This window comes from Podarcis filfolensis (assembly GCF_964270895.1).
Source record: "Podarcis filfolensis genome assembly, chromosome: 6".
In the NCBI taxonomy this organism is placed as follows: domain Eukaryota; kingdom Metazoa; phylum Chordata; class Lepidosauria; order Squamata; family Lacertidae; genus Podarcis; species Podarcis filfolensis.
Genome location: NC_139609.1, coordinates 30749291 through 30763780, shown reverse-complemented (window position 1 = coordinate 30763780; position 14490 = coordinate 30749291). Strand labels below are relative to the sequence as shown.

The 14490-nt window shown below is 44.0% G+C and overlaps 1 protein-coding gene across 7 annotated transcripts in view; it reads right to left on the bottom strand.

Annotated features, from left to right (window-relative positions):
* Positions 1–14490, bottom strand: part of SYDE2 (synapse defective Rho GTPase homolog 2) — a 54070-nt gene that overhangs the window by 17323 nt on the left and 22257 nt on the right. For all 7 annotated transcript variants that reach the window (XR_014549626.1, XR_014549627.1, XR_014549628.1 and 4 more), the window contains exons 5-6: positions 7221–7402; positions 3171–3402 (exon numbers count right to left, since the gene is read on the bottom strand). Coding sequence is in view for 3 of the 7 variants with exons in the window: in XM_083620551.1 (XP_083476677.1) it covers positions 3171–3402; positions 7221–7402 (414 nt within the window). In the remaining 4 variants the exon portion in view is untranslated. The remainder of the gene's footprint in view (positions 1–3170; positions 3403–7220; positions 7403–14490) is intronic.

Below are 14490 nucleotides of genomic sequence, written 5' to 3'. Positions count from 1 at the left end.
GCACACTACAAGCTGGGAGCCCCCTGCAAAAGCAAGCCTTATTGGTGGGGATACGTCTTGTTATTAGTCTTTAGCAATTCGGCTTTTTTTCTTTAAGAAACCGGGAGTGGGGAGAACTCTCCGCAGCAACAAAAGCTCTTCTGTTTAGGCTTTGCTCTCTTAAGGCAAAAGGGTCATGTGTTAAACCTTAAGTGCCAGCGTTGTTGAGCTTTCCTACTGAACAAGGAGCATGTGTTTTCCATTTAAAAATTAAAAAAAACCACGAGGAGCACAAACATGGTTATCTAGTTTTTCAAATCCATTGGAGGCGTAATCTCTGAGAGCCCAAGCTCTGGCTTTTGGCTCCTTCATTGGAACAGAGCTCACTCCACAATGTTTAATTAAATTCTTGAAGAGCCGAAATACGCTGTACAGTATCATGCCTCCACAAGGAGTTTTTGCAATCCTCTCGTTTGTGCCATGGTTAGCTTCCTTGACAATAATAGCACATAATTTTTTTTTTTTATAGCAAAGCAGTCTCCATACATTCTGTACGTTTATAACTCCGACTGACAGCACGGCCACATCATGGTTGCAACGAACAGACCTTGAAAGCATGGCTGCAGGTTATAGCTAGCATTATACATGTGACCACCAGAAGATGCTGTTGCTTAGGAGCAGACACATTACTCTGAAGGCACTTTCTTCTTTCAGCCTGGCCTGCCACAGCAGTTCGGGGAGTAGCTGCCTTGAGAGGTTTCCGTTGTACCCGTTGTGGGAAAGGTGGTGAACGAACTTGTACAGCAACTACGGTGTTGCAGAAGCTCTCATTGGCAAGGAAAGACAAAAGCAAGAGCACCAAGGAACAGGGACCCATTTTTTGGGGGGGGATGCTCCTTGCACTTATAGAGCAGCAAACAGAATAGCTCAGAGGACAGCATCAACAATGGTATTTCGTGGCACGTAGACAGCAAGTGAGCGCTTCTAAATGTTTGGGGTCAGTTAAATATTTTTGTCTTCATTGCATTCGTGCAATAGTCTCCTCTGCCCCCAATTCAGTGAAATTTAATTGCAGATCTGCACTGTGTCCTGCTTGCTGGACTCATAGAATTGTAGAGTTGAAAGGGACCCTGAGGATCAACTAAGTCCAACCTCCCGCAATGTAGGAATATACAGCTGTCCCATACGGGGATCAAACCTGCAACCTTAGCGTTATCAGTACCACCTTCTAACCAACTGAGAATGTTAGCACACAACTCCAGACAGCTACGTTGCTATGCAATGGGTGGATCAACCGGTGGATGAAGAATATTCCACATTACTGCACAGATTGGAAATGGAGATATTGTTGCTACATAAACACTGGAAGGCTATAAATATCCATTTCTAAGAGTGGGCTGGGCTTTCAGTACATTACCAATCGACAACCTGTAGCACAGTGAAGCTTGGGTTCTGCCCTGAATACCCAATCTTTCCTACCATCAGGGTTTGATGGTAGAAACGGGAATGGTAGAAGATGGAAACAATTTCTAAATGTGGTGTAGGCACCCAAAGGGCAGTTGAAGCAGACTTGCCCCATCTACTCTATGGTCCGTATCAGCAACCAGACTGGAACCAGCGGGTAGCACAGGGGAACCCTCCATCTCCTTAGGGAAGCTTCAGGTGACTCATCTGATCTGGCAAGTGATGCCACAAACCTATCGCAAAATGAGTTTCACTTGATCACAGCTGACCTTAACAGCTGTCATTAACCAGTGTTAGGATCAAGCCTTCTTAAGCGTGGCTCATTCAAAACTACAAAAAGGCAGACAATCGAAAACACACTTATGCAGAAAATGAGACAGTCCTCCCAGTACACAGCCTTTCACAGACTTGCCTACTTAATCTGCTGCAATCATCAGCTTTATTCCTGACTACTGAAGCAGTTCTGCTTGAAATGGGATTAAGAGCTTGATATCAAATATTTCTGGCTCCGGAAAGCATTCTGGAAATATTCCTAAGGCATAAGTTATTTGCTGAGGCACCAGTAATCGGCGATGGAGAAAAATACTGAGTGAGTGTGTCTTTTGCTGCAACCACCAGAACTATATGGTGATGATGAGCATTCTGAAATATCACAAGCAAACTCTGGCTTCATACCTAAAATGGCATTTATTTATTTTTTGCTATGCTATACAGTGGGGGCGGGTGAGGGGGGGGAAGGAACACTTCAGCATTCATATTCTATTTATCCACTTCCTTTCCTCTAGTTGGCATGCCAAAAAATAAAATAACCACCACCAATTTTTATTTAAACCTGTTTGCATCACCTTTCTCAAATAAACTCAAGAATAATATACAATAAATAAGTGAATATATAAAAATAAAGGTTAGAACATTTCAACTTCCCCATAACACAGTTACTGACCTTAAGGTGGCCATTCTCAAGCAAAGCAACTTCACGTGGGAAACTCCAGCTTGACGCCGGCTGAATTGCAACTTATCAAGAAGTTCAGTCCTATCACCAGTAGTCTGAATCAAGGTAACTCTACTATAGGTGTGATTAGCTTACTCATGCCTGGATTGTGTATTTGTGTTACCATCAACACTGCTTTGTGAATGGTCCTTGTTACGACGTTACATTCATTCCGACTTTAATGTAATTGTCACACTATGCAATTTGTGATTTTCATTTGCCCCTGACCTCATTGCTTATAATACTGTTTCCTCATCTACAACAGGTGTGTGTGTGTGTGTGTGTGTGTGTGTGTGTGTGTGTATACATATATACACATATACTTGCCCATTTAGGGCATCAGATGAAGTGGTCCCTACTCTGCAAAAGCTAAGCAGTAATAAATGTACTAAGACACTCTGGTTTGTTTGTTTTTTTGCAGCAACAGACTAAGACTGCAATCCAAATCTGTCACAGCTGCTGCTACTGAGGCCCTGCAGGCTGCATCAGGTTTTTTGCTGGCCAGTGTCGGCCCTGAGAGCAGCCTGGGCTCTAGCGGGGTTGGCTCAACACTGCCCTGCCCTTGGAATGCCCCATTTGAGGGCTATCCACTGGGCAAAACGGTGGGGAACCAGCTGAGCTGGCAGAAGTGAGCCTAGGAATGCCTCCCTCCTCAGCCCAGCTTTGGGGTTTGGATTACAGCCCAACGCAGCTCCCCCTCTGCAAATAAAGAGTTAAATCACTTTAAGACTTTTACCTGGCCACAGCTGGAGGAGGTAATGCAAAACCTCTATGTGTTTTTTGAAATCCAAGGCACTGGCAAGCTCTTCTGAATCTGTGAAAACTCTGTTGTTGTGATTGGTGGTTTCCTGCCGCTGGCTCAGTAACACAGGCCCAAAACACACAGCTAAGTTCTGGCATGTCATTCTGTTTACTTCATGGTACGAAGCCACCAATTTCAGATGGTCCAACAGCATCCTTAGAGTAGCCTAAGAATAAAATAAAAATGGGGTGGGGAATAATTTGAGTTAGTTAGCTTCAGGGTGGTGGGGGGGGGAGAGGGTTTTTGTTTTGTTTCTAATCCTCTTGAAGAATTGGGCCTTTTCACATAGCCACAATATCGTCATTTATGCATGATGCCAACCGTCAACAGAAGATAACCTTTCGATAGTACCTTTTTGTGTGCCACGTAGAAGGGCGCAGATAACTGGTGTTTTCGCAGCTGCTCTGTGTTCTGTAATTCCTTCTTCAGGAAAAATTTGCCAAAGAGCCCTAAGCTGCAGTCCTAAGCACACTTGCTTGGAAATAAGCCTAGCTGAAAACAGTGGGATTTGCTTCCACATAAACATAGAATTGTGCTTCATCACATACTTGGGTGCATAATCAGTCACAGATGGGCCATTTTAGTTACAGTTTAAAAAATCTTTAGTATGTTTTATGCTCACACTGGGTCCTCCTCCCGCTCTTTGGAAGAATTATAAAACACTTTCGGTCTCAAAGTGAAGCTTTAGCTATCAAGGAACTGTTTTATTGGCACAGCAGCCCATAGGATCAAGGGCAGAATTATAACCATAATTCCAGCACAGAAATTCCATCTTCCCCCCCATAAACAGCCCTGCAGCTAGACTGCAGGGGGCTCTTTGCCTCAGCACGTGGCTCTTCAGCAGTGGGCATCACGACAGCAAAAACCAGAGCAATGAATCTACCACAGCATGCATGGCTTCCTTTTGCAGGTGTGTCCTTTTCTCCAACTGGTACCATCACATAATTTTCTCTTACGCCAACAACAGCAACATGTGAGAGTTCCACCACGGAACTCACCTAGCCAGTATCCCTCCAGGATGTTGTGGGACTACAATTCCCATCATCCTTTCTGTCAGGGTGGGTGTCAGCGATAACTCACACGGTGGCAGTAAATTTAACTTTCTTCATTCAAGGAAACAAGCTCAGGCGGCCAGGCCTAGTGAACACAATCACACTTCCTGGTAGATCTTGCCCCAGTGTGGCAGTTGCAAGGACTGAAAGTCCACGTCTTCCCCCAGCTCCCTAATTCGCCTCCTCCCCCAGTTTTTCCCCAGCCAATCTGAGGCTCTGTCATCTTGCGTGTCTTTGCTCTACCCTCTTCATACTTCTTTGGGTTCTGGGAGACCAGAAAGGAGGTGAGGTGGTTGCAGCAGGAGGGTGGGCTTCAGCACCAGCCTGCCTCATCTCTGCCTCTTGGATAAGGAAAGGGTAAGATGCCGGAGGAAAACAAATATTATTTTTAAAAATAAAGCTTTGGGATTAAGTAACTCAATGTAGAAAAAAAAGTCGCCCCTGTCTAGCTGCCCAAGTATAAAATGGCGCAGCTGGTTCCCTTCACTGGGAAGGTTAGAATGCCCACATGCCTTGGCTGTATGTGAAATTAATTAAGCAGCAGTCTTTCGTTAGAGGTACTTGAAAATTACAGTGGCCCAGGGATAGTCAACACGTGGCAGCTTAGCAAGTCAATAAAATCATTGTCTCCTGATATATTCAGAACAGGCACACGCATTATTGTTGACTGTCGGTTAAACATTCACAGTGTTTGGGCATTGCTCAAAATCAATGGGCCTTTCCATCAGCATTGCTGAACAATCTTGCCTTTCGTTTATTTTCAGTCACTCACAGACGTCGCAACATCTCATTCATAAACAAAATGCAGCACTTTACTGTTTTTAAATTACTATTTGAAAGCAACCACACAGCGCTTGCCAAAGCTGCTTTTAACAGCATGGGGATCTAAAAGGGGCCATGCATGCCTAAGAGAGAACTGTTGGGAGATTTGCTTTTTTATTTTCCACTGTGGAAGACAAAGCCACTGTTCAGTCCCCCCAACCCCCCCCCCCCAGTTTCTCTCTTTGGTAGTGGGAACTGTGTAGAAAATAAACAAATAATTAAAAGCAGAGCTGTAGCTGCAGGTGTTGTTTGCTGCCATGTACATATGTTCTTTCTTTGGCTCCCAGGCCCTCTGTTTACATGGGAATGATCTGCTGAGATGGAGCATTAAGTTGCTGTGCTTAGCAGATGATTTTAAACATCTGCGGTCTAAAGTTCGCTTTGCTCACTACCGGGGGCATGGCGACAGTAGCAGAACACGAACCTTCTTGCAGGACACTTGCAATCTACCGTATTTTTCGCCCTAGAGGATGTACTTTTTCCCCTCCAAAAATGAAGGGGAAATGTGTGTGCGTCCTATAGGGCAAATGCAGGCTTTCGCTGAAGCCTGGAGAGTGAGAGGGGTTGGTGCGCACCGACCCCTCTTGCTCTCCAGGCTTCAGGAAGCTATCCGCAAGCCTTGGGAGCCCGGCGGGCTTGCGGACAGCAGCCTGCAGCCCGAAACCCAGGGAGCGCAGCGGGGCGCACCCTGGGCTTCAGGCAGATATCTGCAAGCCTGGGCTCCCTAGGCTTGCGTATAGCAGCCTGCATCCCGAAGCCTGGGACACGCTGAGCAGCGCACCCTGGGCTTCGGGCAGATATCCGGAAGCCTAGAGAGCCCGGTGGGAGTTCCCGCCGGGCTCCCAAGGCTTGCGGATAGCAGCCTGTTCTGGGGGCTGGGGTCGGGGGAAGCTCGGGCTTCCATCCCGCTTGCTGTCATGGCTTCTTTGCTCTTTGGGACTCGGGGGGGAAATAATTTTTTTTCTTTATTTCCCCCCCCCCAAAAAAAATAAGTGCGCCCTATGGGCCAGTGCGCCCTATAGGGCGAAAAATACGGTATATTATCTAGATACCAAGTCTGCAGGTTAGTTTCCTAACACACTCTCACATCCATCTCTAGCACTCACTCTCTCTCTCTCTCTCACACACACACACACACACACACCAGGCAAACAAGGCAAACAAGAAGCATTATCAGAGTTCATGGATCTATTTGAGAAGGATTTCCACACTGGAAATGGTAGGTCTATGAGAATAGTGGTCTCTTTAACACTCTTAACCCAGCACCCTTAAAAAACTAAGGTTCTGATCATTCTATTCACTGTGGTGGAATTAAATTTCACACAGTTTAATTTCAGATTTACAGGCATCTCTCCCCATGCAGTCTAGAGAAATATGGTTGTCATGATTTCAGACTGGATGCTATTATTTAATATTATTTAGGTTCTGTATGCCCTGGTCCTTAGGGTGGATATATTATTGAATTTTCTGTTATAGTTTAGCAATCTCTGTGGTTCCATAATACTTTGAAAGCTAATAAAAATATTTCAAAAACAAAAAACCTAAGTTTCCCATAATTCTTTGGGAGACGTCTTGACTGTTTAAAGTAGCATGTTTACTGCTTTAAATTTATAGCGCAGAGGGAGCCACACAGAGAAAAACGACTTCAGAACTACATAGTCAACTGGACCACATTCTACCTCAGCAAACATCATGCCACTCTCAGCCTGGTTGCTAAGCAACAGCTCCACCTATTCCCCTCTTGACTAGTTGACTTTAATACCAATAAAATTAAACCTTTAATTTGCACATAGAATGATCTCTGCTGTTGCACCTCCAGCAATGCCAACATAAATCTGGACAGAATGTCAGCTAACACTATTTAGCATCATTGACACCCAGCAATGCAAAGACAAAAACAGCTTAATATTGCCATGAATAAGAATGGGTTCACTAGACTGATCTAACTACCCGCTTAGCAATATTTTCAGACGCCTCTGTTGTATGATTCATGTAGTCCAACATCTTATGGAAGAGCCCATTTGTCTCAGGTCATGACACAATCCGTTTTCTTTAAAAAGGATTTGGAATTTAATATAACATCTACAACAGACCAGTAAACGATACTTACCTTCTCCACTTCCGGAAGGCAATCCAAGAGAGCCACGGTATGCTCAGAATCACCAGGGTTATTATCACATCCATTCGCTGTCATTTTCAAGGGCTTTTTCACCATGGCATCTAACACAGCTTCGTAGAGTTGTTTGGTTATCAAGGGGGAAGGCAGCTCTCTTAAATAGTCCTTGAGAACACCTTCAGAAGAGATGCAGACAAGGTGCAATGAACAAACTGCAACGACAGACGCCAGCAGGCACCTCCCTGAACACACTGTGAGCATATGTACAAAGCACAAGGGTACCACTCCCAGAGCATCCCAGGACCTCAAGACATGTATGTATGAGCATATATCCCAAGGCATGTATACATGAGCACATGTGTTACAAATGGCCCATTTTGAATATTACAAAATCCTGCAAATAATTCCAGTTCTCCGATCTCACAACAATTTCTAATTCCGATTTTTAAACCCTCCCTCACGAATTCTGTATTCAATGTTTGCTAATGGATGGATGGCCAAAAAGAAAATAGTATCTAATAACTAAATAATACGGAGAAGCTGTCACAACACTATAATGCTTTCCATTTCAACGTCAGATGAGTTATGCCATATAGAATTCCAATAATCTTAGAACTGGGCATTCAGGGTAGAATGCAATGACCGGGACATTTTCCTTTTCTGCATATTCTGTTTTCCCATTTTGCTTTATCCTCTTTGATAGTGCAATACTCTTATGGAGCATAGGAGATACCTTATACGAGTCCATGTCCTTAGTGTTGTCTACAATGATTGGCAGTGGCTCCCTAGAGGACATTCCTAGCCCTAGTGAAGGATGCCACTGACTGAACTCTGGGACTTCTCTATGCAAAACAAATTTTCTATCCCCTGAGCTATGGCCCTTTCAAGACTACCATTTACCATATCAGGAAATCTTGTAGTACCAGTTCTTTAATACTGGCAGAAGAAAAAGTACTGTGTTAACTTTACCATTGTGGTGCTATTCAAAGCCCAGAACTAAAGCTCAAACAAAAACCACACCCTAGGGAGAGAAATCTTTACAGCCTGAAGCAGCTGCTCAAACCTAAAGCAGCAAAATGAGGATCAGCCGGGCTGAAGGGAAGAAAATTAAGCTTGCGTTTAGAACTTTTCACATTGTGGTTGGGTCTATACCCACAGAAGAACAAGGTGGCAGAATGGATTATATCATGCTTTAAGCTAGAAGTGGAGCATGCTGCTTTTAACCACTCCTCTACCGAACTCCACCACCCCCTAGAAAAACCCAAACACATACCTCCAGGGAAATATGAAAGTAAATCATTGAGGAGAAGAGTTCTAGTCTACCTTTTCACCTACTGTGCTGATCAGCTTGAAGCAAGCTCTCAACACACTGGAGCATTCAAAAATTTAATCCCCCCGTTTCTAGCAACCTCTAGTCTGAAATGATACCATCGATTCTACCGCCTCGTCCTATTGCATCTGTAGACTGGACCTATGATGCCATCTTCCACAGGAGGAGGAGGAGGAGGAGGAGGAGTTTGGATTTGATACCCCGCCTTTCACTCCCTTTAAGGAGTCTCAAAGCGGCTAACATTCTCCTTTCCCTTCCTCCCCCACAACAAACACTCTGTGAGGTGAGTGGGGCTGAGATACTTCAGAGAAGTGTGACTAGCCCAAGGTCACCCAGCAGCTGCATGTGGGGGAGCGGAGACGTGAACCCGGTTCCCCAGATTACGAGACTACCGCTCTTAACCACTACACCACACTGGCTCTCCACACTGGAGTGTGGAATGTGTTGTGGTTGTGGAAGAGAAACGGCATCAAGGAGCCAGCAGACATTTCACCCACAAACCCAAAATAGAGGGTTTTTGGGTTTGTTTGTTTGTTTAGCAACTTCTGAATTCCTTTGCTACAATTTAGAACAGTTTGTTGTCTATAGGTCTCTTTACTCTTGTTAGTCAAGTGTACAGAGTTTTAAATGTGGTGATGGGTGCTGCAGGGCTGCGCACTGTGGTTGCCATAGCTTCTGCAGCAGGGACCTTTCACTACGTACATCACACAGCTTCCACATATTCGACTGTTCCCCACTGAGTAAGGTTGGCAGACACGGTGGAGGCAGGAAAAGCCATGCAATACTGGAAACAGAGCTAAGGAATCAACCCTACCCTTGCCCTCTCTTCACATAAGTAACATGTCAAACACCAGCAATATTTTATCACACTAGGTTTTTCCCCCCTTCTAATATACAAGCCACTACAGGAAACGTAGAATGATGAGCGCAAATGCTAATTTCAATGTAACAGGTACTTGTGCAAAAATAAATCCTGATGTCAAATACATAGCATCCAATCCCTGTGCAAGACTATTTCATACTAGCAGAAATACCTGGCATTACAAGAGTAATTTCATACTAAGAGAAATACCTGGCATCACTTGAATTTTTTATTTTATTTTAAAAAATAATCAGTAGTTAAAATCAGCACACTTTCGAAAGGTTCAGGCTGCCATCTTGCTAGAAAATGGTGTCCAAAGATAAAAAAACCAAAAAAACCCCGCTCCTTTAAGTCAGGAACCAACCAGCATGCAAAATCTGGTTACGGTATCTTGAGTGGTGTCCGAATGCCAAGCGAACAGACAAGACAAACAACTTTCCGAGATAGATAGTGAGATCTCAGACACTTTGTATAGTTTGCTTTGAAGATCATGTAACGTTATTCATTTCAGGCCCCAATATTTTGCTTTGAGAAACTAAAATAAAGCAGTCAAGTTAAAACAAACTGCATCCCCAACACAAAATTCTGCAACCATACAAGCTTTAAAACTACTGCCTCCCCTTTTTAGGAATACCCCAAATGGCAACCAAGATATTTGTTTTATGCTACCAAGTATCTAGGCTCAGAAATCCAAACACCTAACTTTATAAACTCTTAAAATGGCAGCTCAGTTGTTTTAATTGGGAGGTGGGGCGAATGCAGTGGTGCACGAGACCTTTTTTGTATTGTTCATAACTCATGGCCCAACTAGGCAAGCACTGCCTGCTCTTCAATAAATAGCACCATTTAATGTAGAATGAAAACAAAGAGAACTGAAAATAGGAAGCCGAGATACCAGTTTAAGTATCTGCCAAATAAAGGCCTTGCTAATCCTCGAACCATGACAGAAATACCACTGCTGAGTGTTCCTTAACAAAGCAAGACTTGTTGCAAGCCTCCGTGTGCCTACCACAAATCCTGCCCTATGACCCAACTGTAATGTGAACTGTGTTAATTGAAGACTTTGTTAAGAGCAAAAATCCTTAAGAGTAAAGTGAGGGATTCTATTCTCACTCTTTGTTTGGGGAAGGGGGGGGGCGCTGCTGAAAAAGCCCTAAAGACTACATAATTTTGATGTCAAGGAATATTGGAACCAGCCAGAATGTAAAGGCTAATTGTTTAATCACAACATGACACTAAAGAGCTCTTTATGAATTCCACAGCTCCTAAGAGGCCCATCTGACGCAAGAGTCTCCAAACCTTGCTAGTAAGTGAGGAGGGTTTGATGGTTACTTTGCAAGCCAAAGGGATGCATTTCACACAATTATTTCAAGTCCAGGTAGGCCTAAATTTACAACCTCGACAAGCAGTGGAACCAAATAGACAGAAGCTGGTCTTTGTAAATAATGGTTTGCAAATATAGTGAAACAGGGTGGGGTGGGGATATCAAATTCTGTCACCAGAATGGTTTAAAAAAAGAAGTTTTGCAGACAGCTCATATGCAACTGATAGGAAAGGAATCTGTCCTGTATTTTAAACACATTCAGTTACAGAGGCACCACTTGCAATGTCTATTCATAGCATCAGCATTGAGCTATGCAACAGAGTAACTTGGCATTTCCTTCTCAAAACACTTTCTCCTGCTTAATTCCTGAACAGAATAACTTGTGAGCCCTCTGACCCACATCCCCTGTCCAAATCCTTTCACTAGCTGAGCTCTGTAAGAGACGGCAGTTATTTTTATGGAGTTGCTCTCCTGACAGCTGCGGTTTTCTTGATACACCACTGTCCACACAGAACTAATTTAGGCAGCAAGCAGAAAACACATACCTCCCCCAATCCACCTCATTAATTTCCCATTTTTCTGAGCCACTGAACTGTTAAGTGTATGACATGCTTTACTCCAAGATGAGAATTCACATGGCTGGAAGCAGAAATGATGCAGCAATGTCAGAAACCAACCAGGATCAAAATCCAGCAGAACACATTATTCTAAATCACATGTGCATTTAATTGCTTGCCAGCCAGAGGAGCATTCCTCAGTTGAGGTTTAATAATTAAATGCACATTCCTTGACCAACTGTAGTTTTCAAAGTAAAACAGTGCCTTTTAGAGTCTTAGGGACACCCTACAGTTAATTAAAAAGTGGGAATGGGGGGAGCAGGATCAAATACGAATCAGCTTTTAAAAGAACTACGATTTATGCTGAGGTTTCAACAAAATACTTTTAACAAGAACAATGTGTTTTATCATACACATGTACACATCAGCCTCAAAATAATAAATGTTAAGAACTAAAACCGTCCTCAATCCCAGCAGTGAAATTGCACCCATTTCACTGATACACCGTCTGCACCATCCACATCAGTAAATACATACCTTCTAAAAATAGAATTTGGTATTTGGAGTTAGCACCCAAATAGTCATAAACTTCAAAGCTGTAGGACAAGTTTCTAGCCCTCACAGTTGCAAATGCCTACAAAGTGCCTGCTGAAAGTTAATACAGTGGTACCTCGGGTTAAGAACTTAATTCGTTCTGGAGGTCTGTTCTTAACCTGAAACTGTTCTTAACCTGAAGCACCACTTTAGCTAATGGGGTCTCCCGCTGCCGCCATGCCGCTGCTGCACGATTTCTGTTCTCATCCTGAAGCAAAGTTCTCAACCCGAGGTAATATTTCTGGGTTAGTAGAGTCTGTAACCTGAAGCGTATGTAACCCAAGGTACCACTGTAACTCAATGGAGAGTTGAATTCTCCTGACCTTTGAAGGAGTCACAAGATGAGCTTTAATGAAAAGTATGAGCCTCTGTTGCGTTTCCCTGGTTACCACTAGCCTTTTTGGTTCCTACTACCTTTCTAACCTACACAAACCTAGACAGCATCTTAAAAAGCAGAGACATCACCTTGCCAACAAAGGTCCATATAGTTAAAGCTATGGTTTTCCCAGTAGTGATGTATGGAAGTGAGAGCTAGACCATAAAGAAGGCTGCTGCCGAAGAATTGATGCTTTTGAATTATGGTCCCATGGACTGCAAAACCTATCCATTCTTAAGGAAATCAGCCCTGAGTGCTCACTGGAAGGACAGATTGTGAAGCTGAGGCTCGAATACTTTGGCCACCTCATAAGAAGAGAAGACTCCCTGGAAAAGACCCTGATGTTGGGAAAGATGGAGGGCACGAGGAGAAGGGGACGACAGAAGATGAGATGGTTGGATAGTTTTCTTGAAGCTACCAGCATGAGTTTGACTAAACTGCGGGAGGCAGTGGAAGACAGGAGTGCCTGGCGTGCTCTGGTCCATGGGGTCACGAAGAGTCGGACACAACTAAACGACTAAACAACAAAACCTTTCTAACACAATGAACACCTTCCATTTCTATATCTCTCCTTCCCTTTCTCTTTACCACAGTGGTCTACAACTTCTGGTTGGCCAAACCTTCTGCCAACCCTCCCACCAGCGTCGACAGGGAGAGTATGCTGCTGGCAAAAGTACTACACGGGCAACTTTGTGCCCAAGTGCTTCTCCCCTGTGCAGGACAGCCTCAACCCAACTCTGCAGTTTCGACGCTGGGAGAAATCTGGTTCCTCACCAGAGGGCAGTGCCGCCCTTGCCGTGGCAAAGCAAAAACTGCTGAAACCTGCTTCGTTGTATCTGATCTTGTCAGAAAACAAACAAACCTTTCAAAAACCCGAGTCCACCAGCACTCTTCTTCTGAGAAGGGGATTCTGATTTTGCTTAAGAAGCATCCGGTTTGGATTTCTGTTACAGCGTATACAGACGGCCATTATTGCTCTCATCTATTGAAACAAATAGCACGGCCTTATCTGAAGTGTTGCAGGGCTTACGAGTTAAAACACATGCTGGCAAGCAGCACTGTGCGTACTGTCAGGCTGGCGGCCTGGCTAGCCCACAGTGCTGCCTGCTTTGGCTGGCAACGCTCTGTAAGGTCTCAGGGAGCATATTTCCCCAGCCCTGCTCCTTTTAACTGGAGATGCCAGGTACCCCGAACCTGTGGACATCTGCATGCGGACAGCATTGTCTTTACCCATTGAGTTATTATTCCTCTTTGTTTCTCATGAGCTCCCAGCCAATTTCAACAGGTGCTGCAGAGGCTCGTTTAGGCTTTTGACTAACAACAACAAGAGCTAGAAAAATGTCCTTTTTTTAAAAAAAAGTGAAAGCTCATATTCTTATGAACTCAATAACACACACATCTTACCATCCTTGCATTGGGCTTTAAAGACTAACCATTCAGCAGTCACACACTCAACTTGATCCAGGCATTATTGGAATTTGTCATTAGCTGGGGAACAGTGTTTTTTCATTTTGTTTTTTTTAAAAAGGGCTGCCACCAAAATGAAGGATACAGGCACTGCAATGTTTGCTGGAGAGTTGAAGTACAATCGTACCTTAGTTCTTGAACAGAATAACCATTTGAAAACCAAGGCACGGCTTCCGATTAGCTGCAGGAGCATCTTGCAGCCAATCGGAAGCCACGGCAGACGTTCGGCTTCTGAAAATGGTTCAAAACTGGAACACTCACTTCCGGGTTTCGATCGTTTGGGAGCCGATTTGTTCGGGAGCCAAGGCATCTGAGATCCAAAGTATGACTGTAACTGGAATTTTCACCAATGCTCAAAAACAAAACCACATTTAAATGTAATATATAATCATGCTATGGATGCTAGGCTAGATGGCTATTTTAAAAGAAGCATTATACCAGGGGTGGGGAACCTGTGGACCCCACCCCAGATGTTGTTGGACTACAACTTCCATCATCTCCAACCACTGTTCATGCATTCCACGTTTTAGACAGATTAATGCAGGATAGGTCTATGAGCAGCTGTTTGCCATGATTGCTAAACGAAACCTCCATGTTACAAGGTAGTGTACCTCTGTATACTAGATACTGGGGAAACACAACAGGCAAGACCTACTGATTTCTTGCCCTCCTTGCAAGCTTCCGAGACCTCTCTGCCTGACTTATGTTGGGAAAGAGAATGCTAGACTAGATGGGACTATTGACCTGAGTCTTC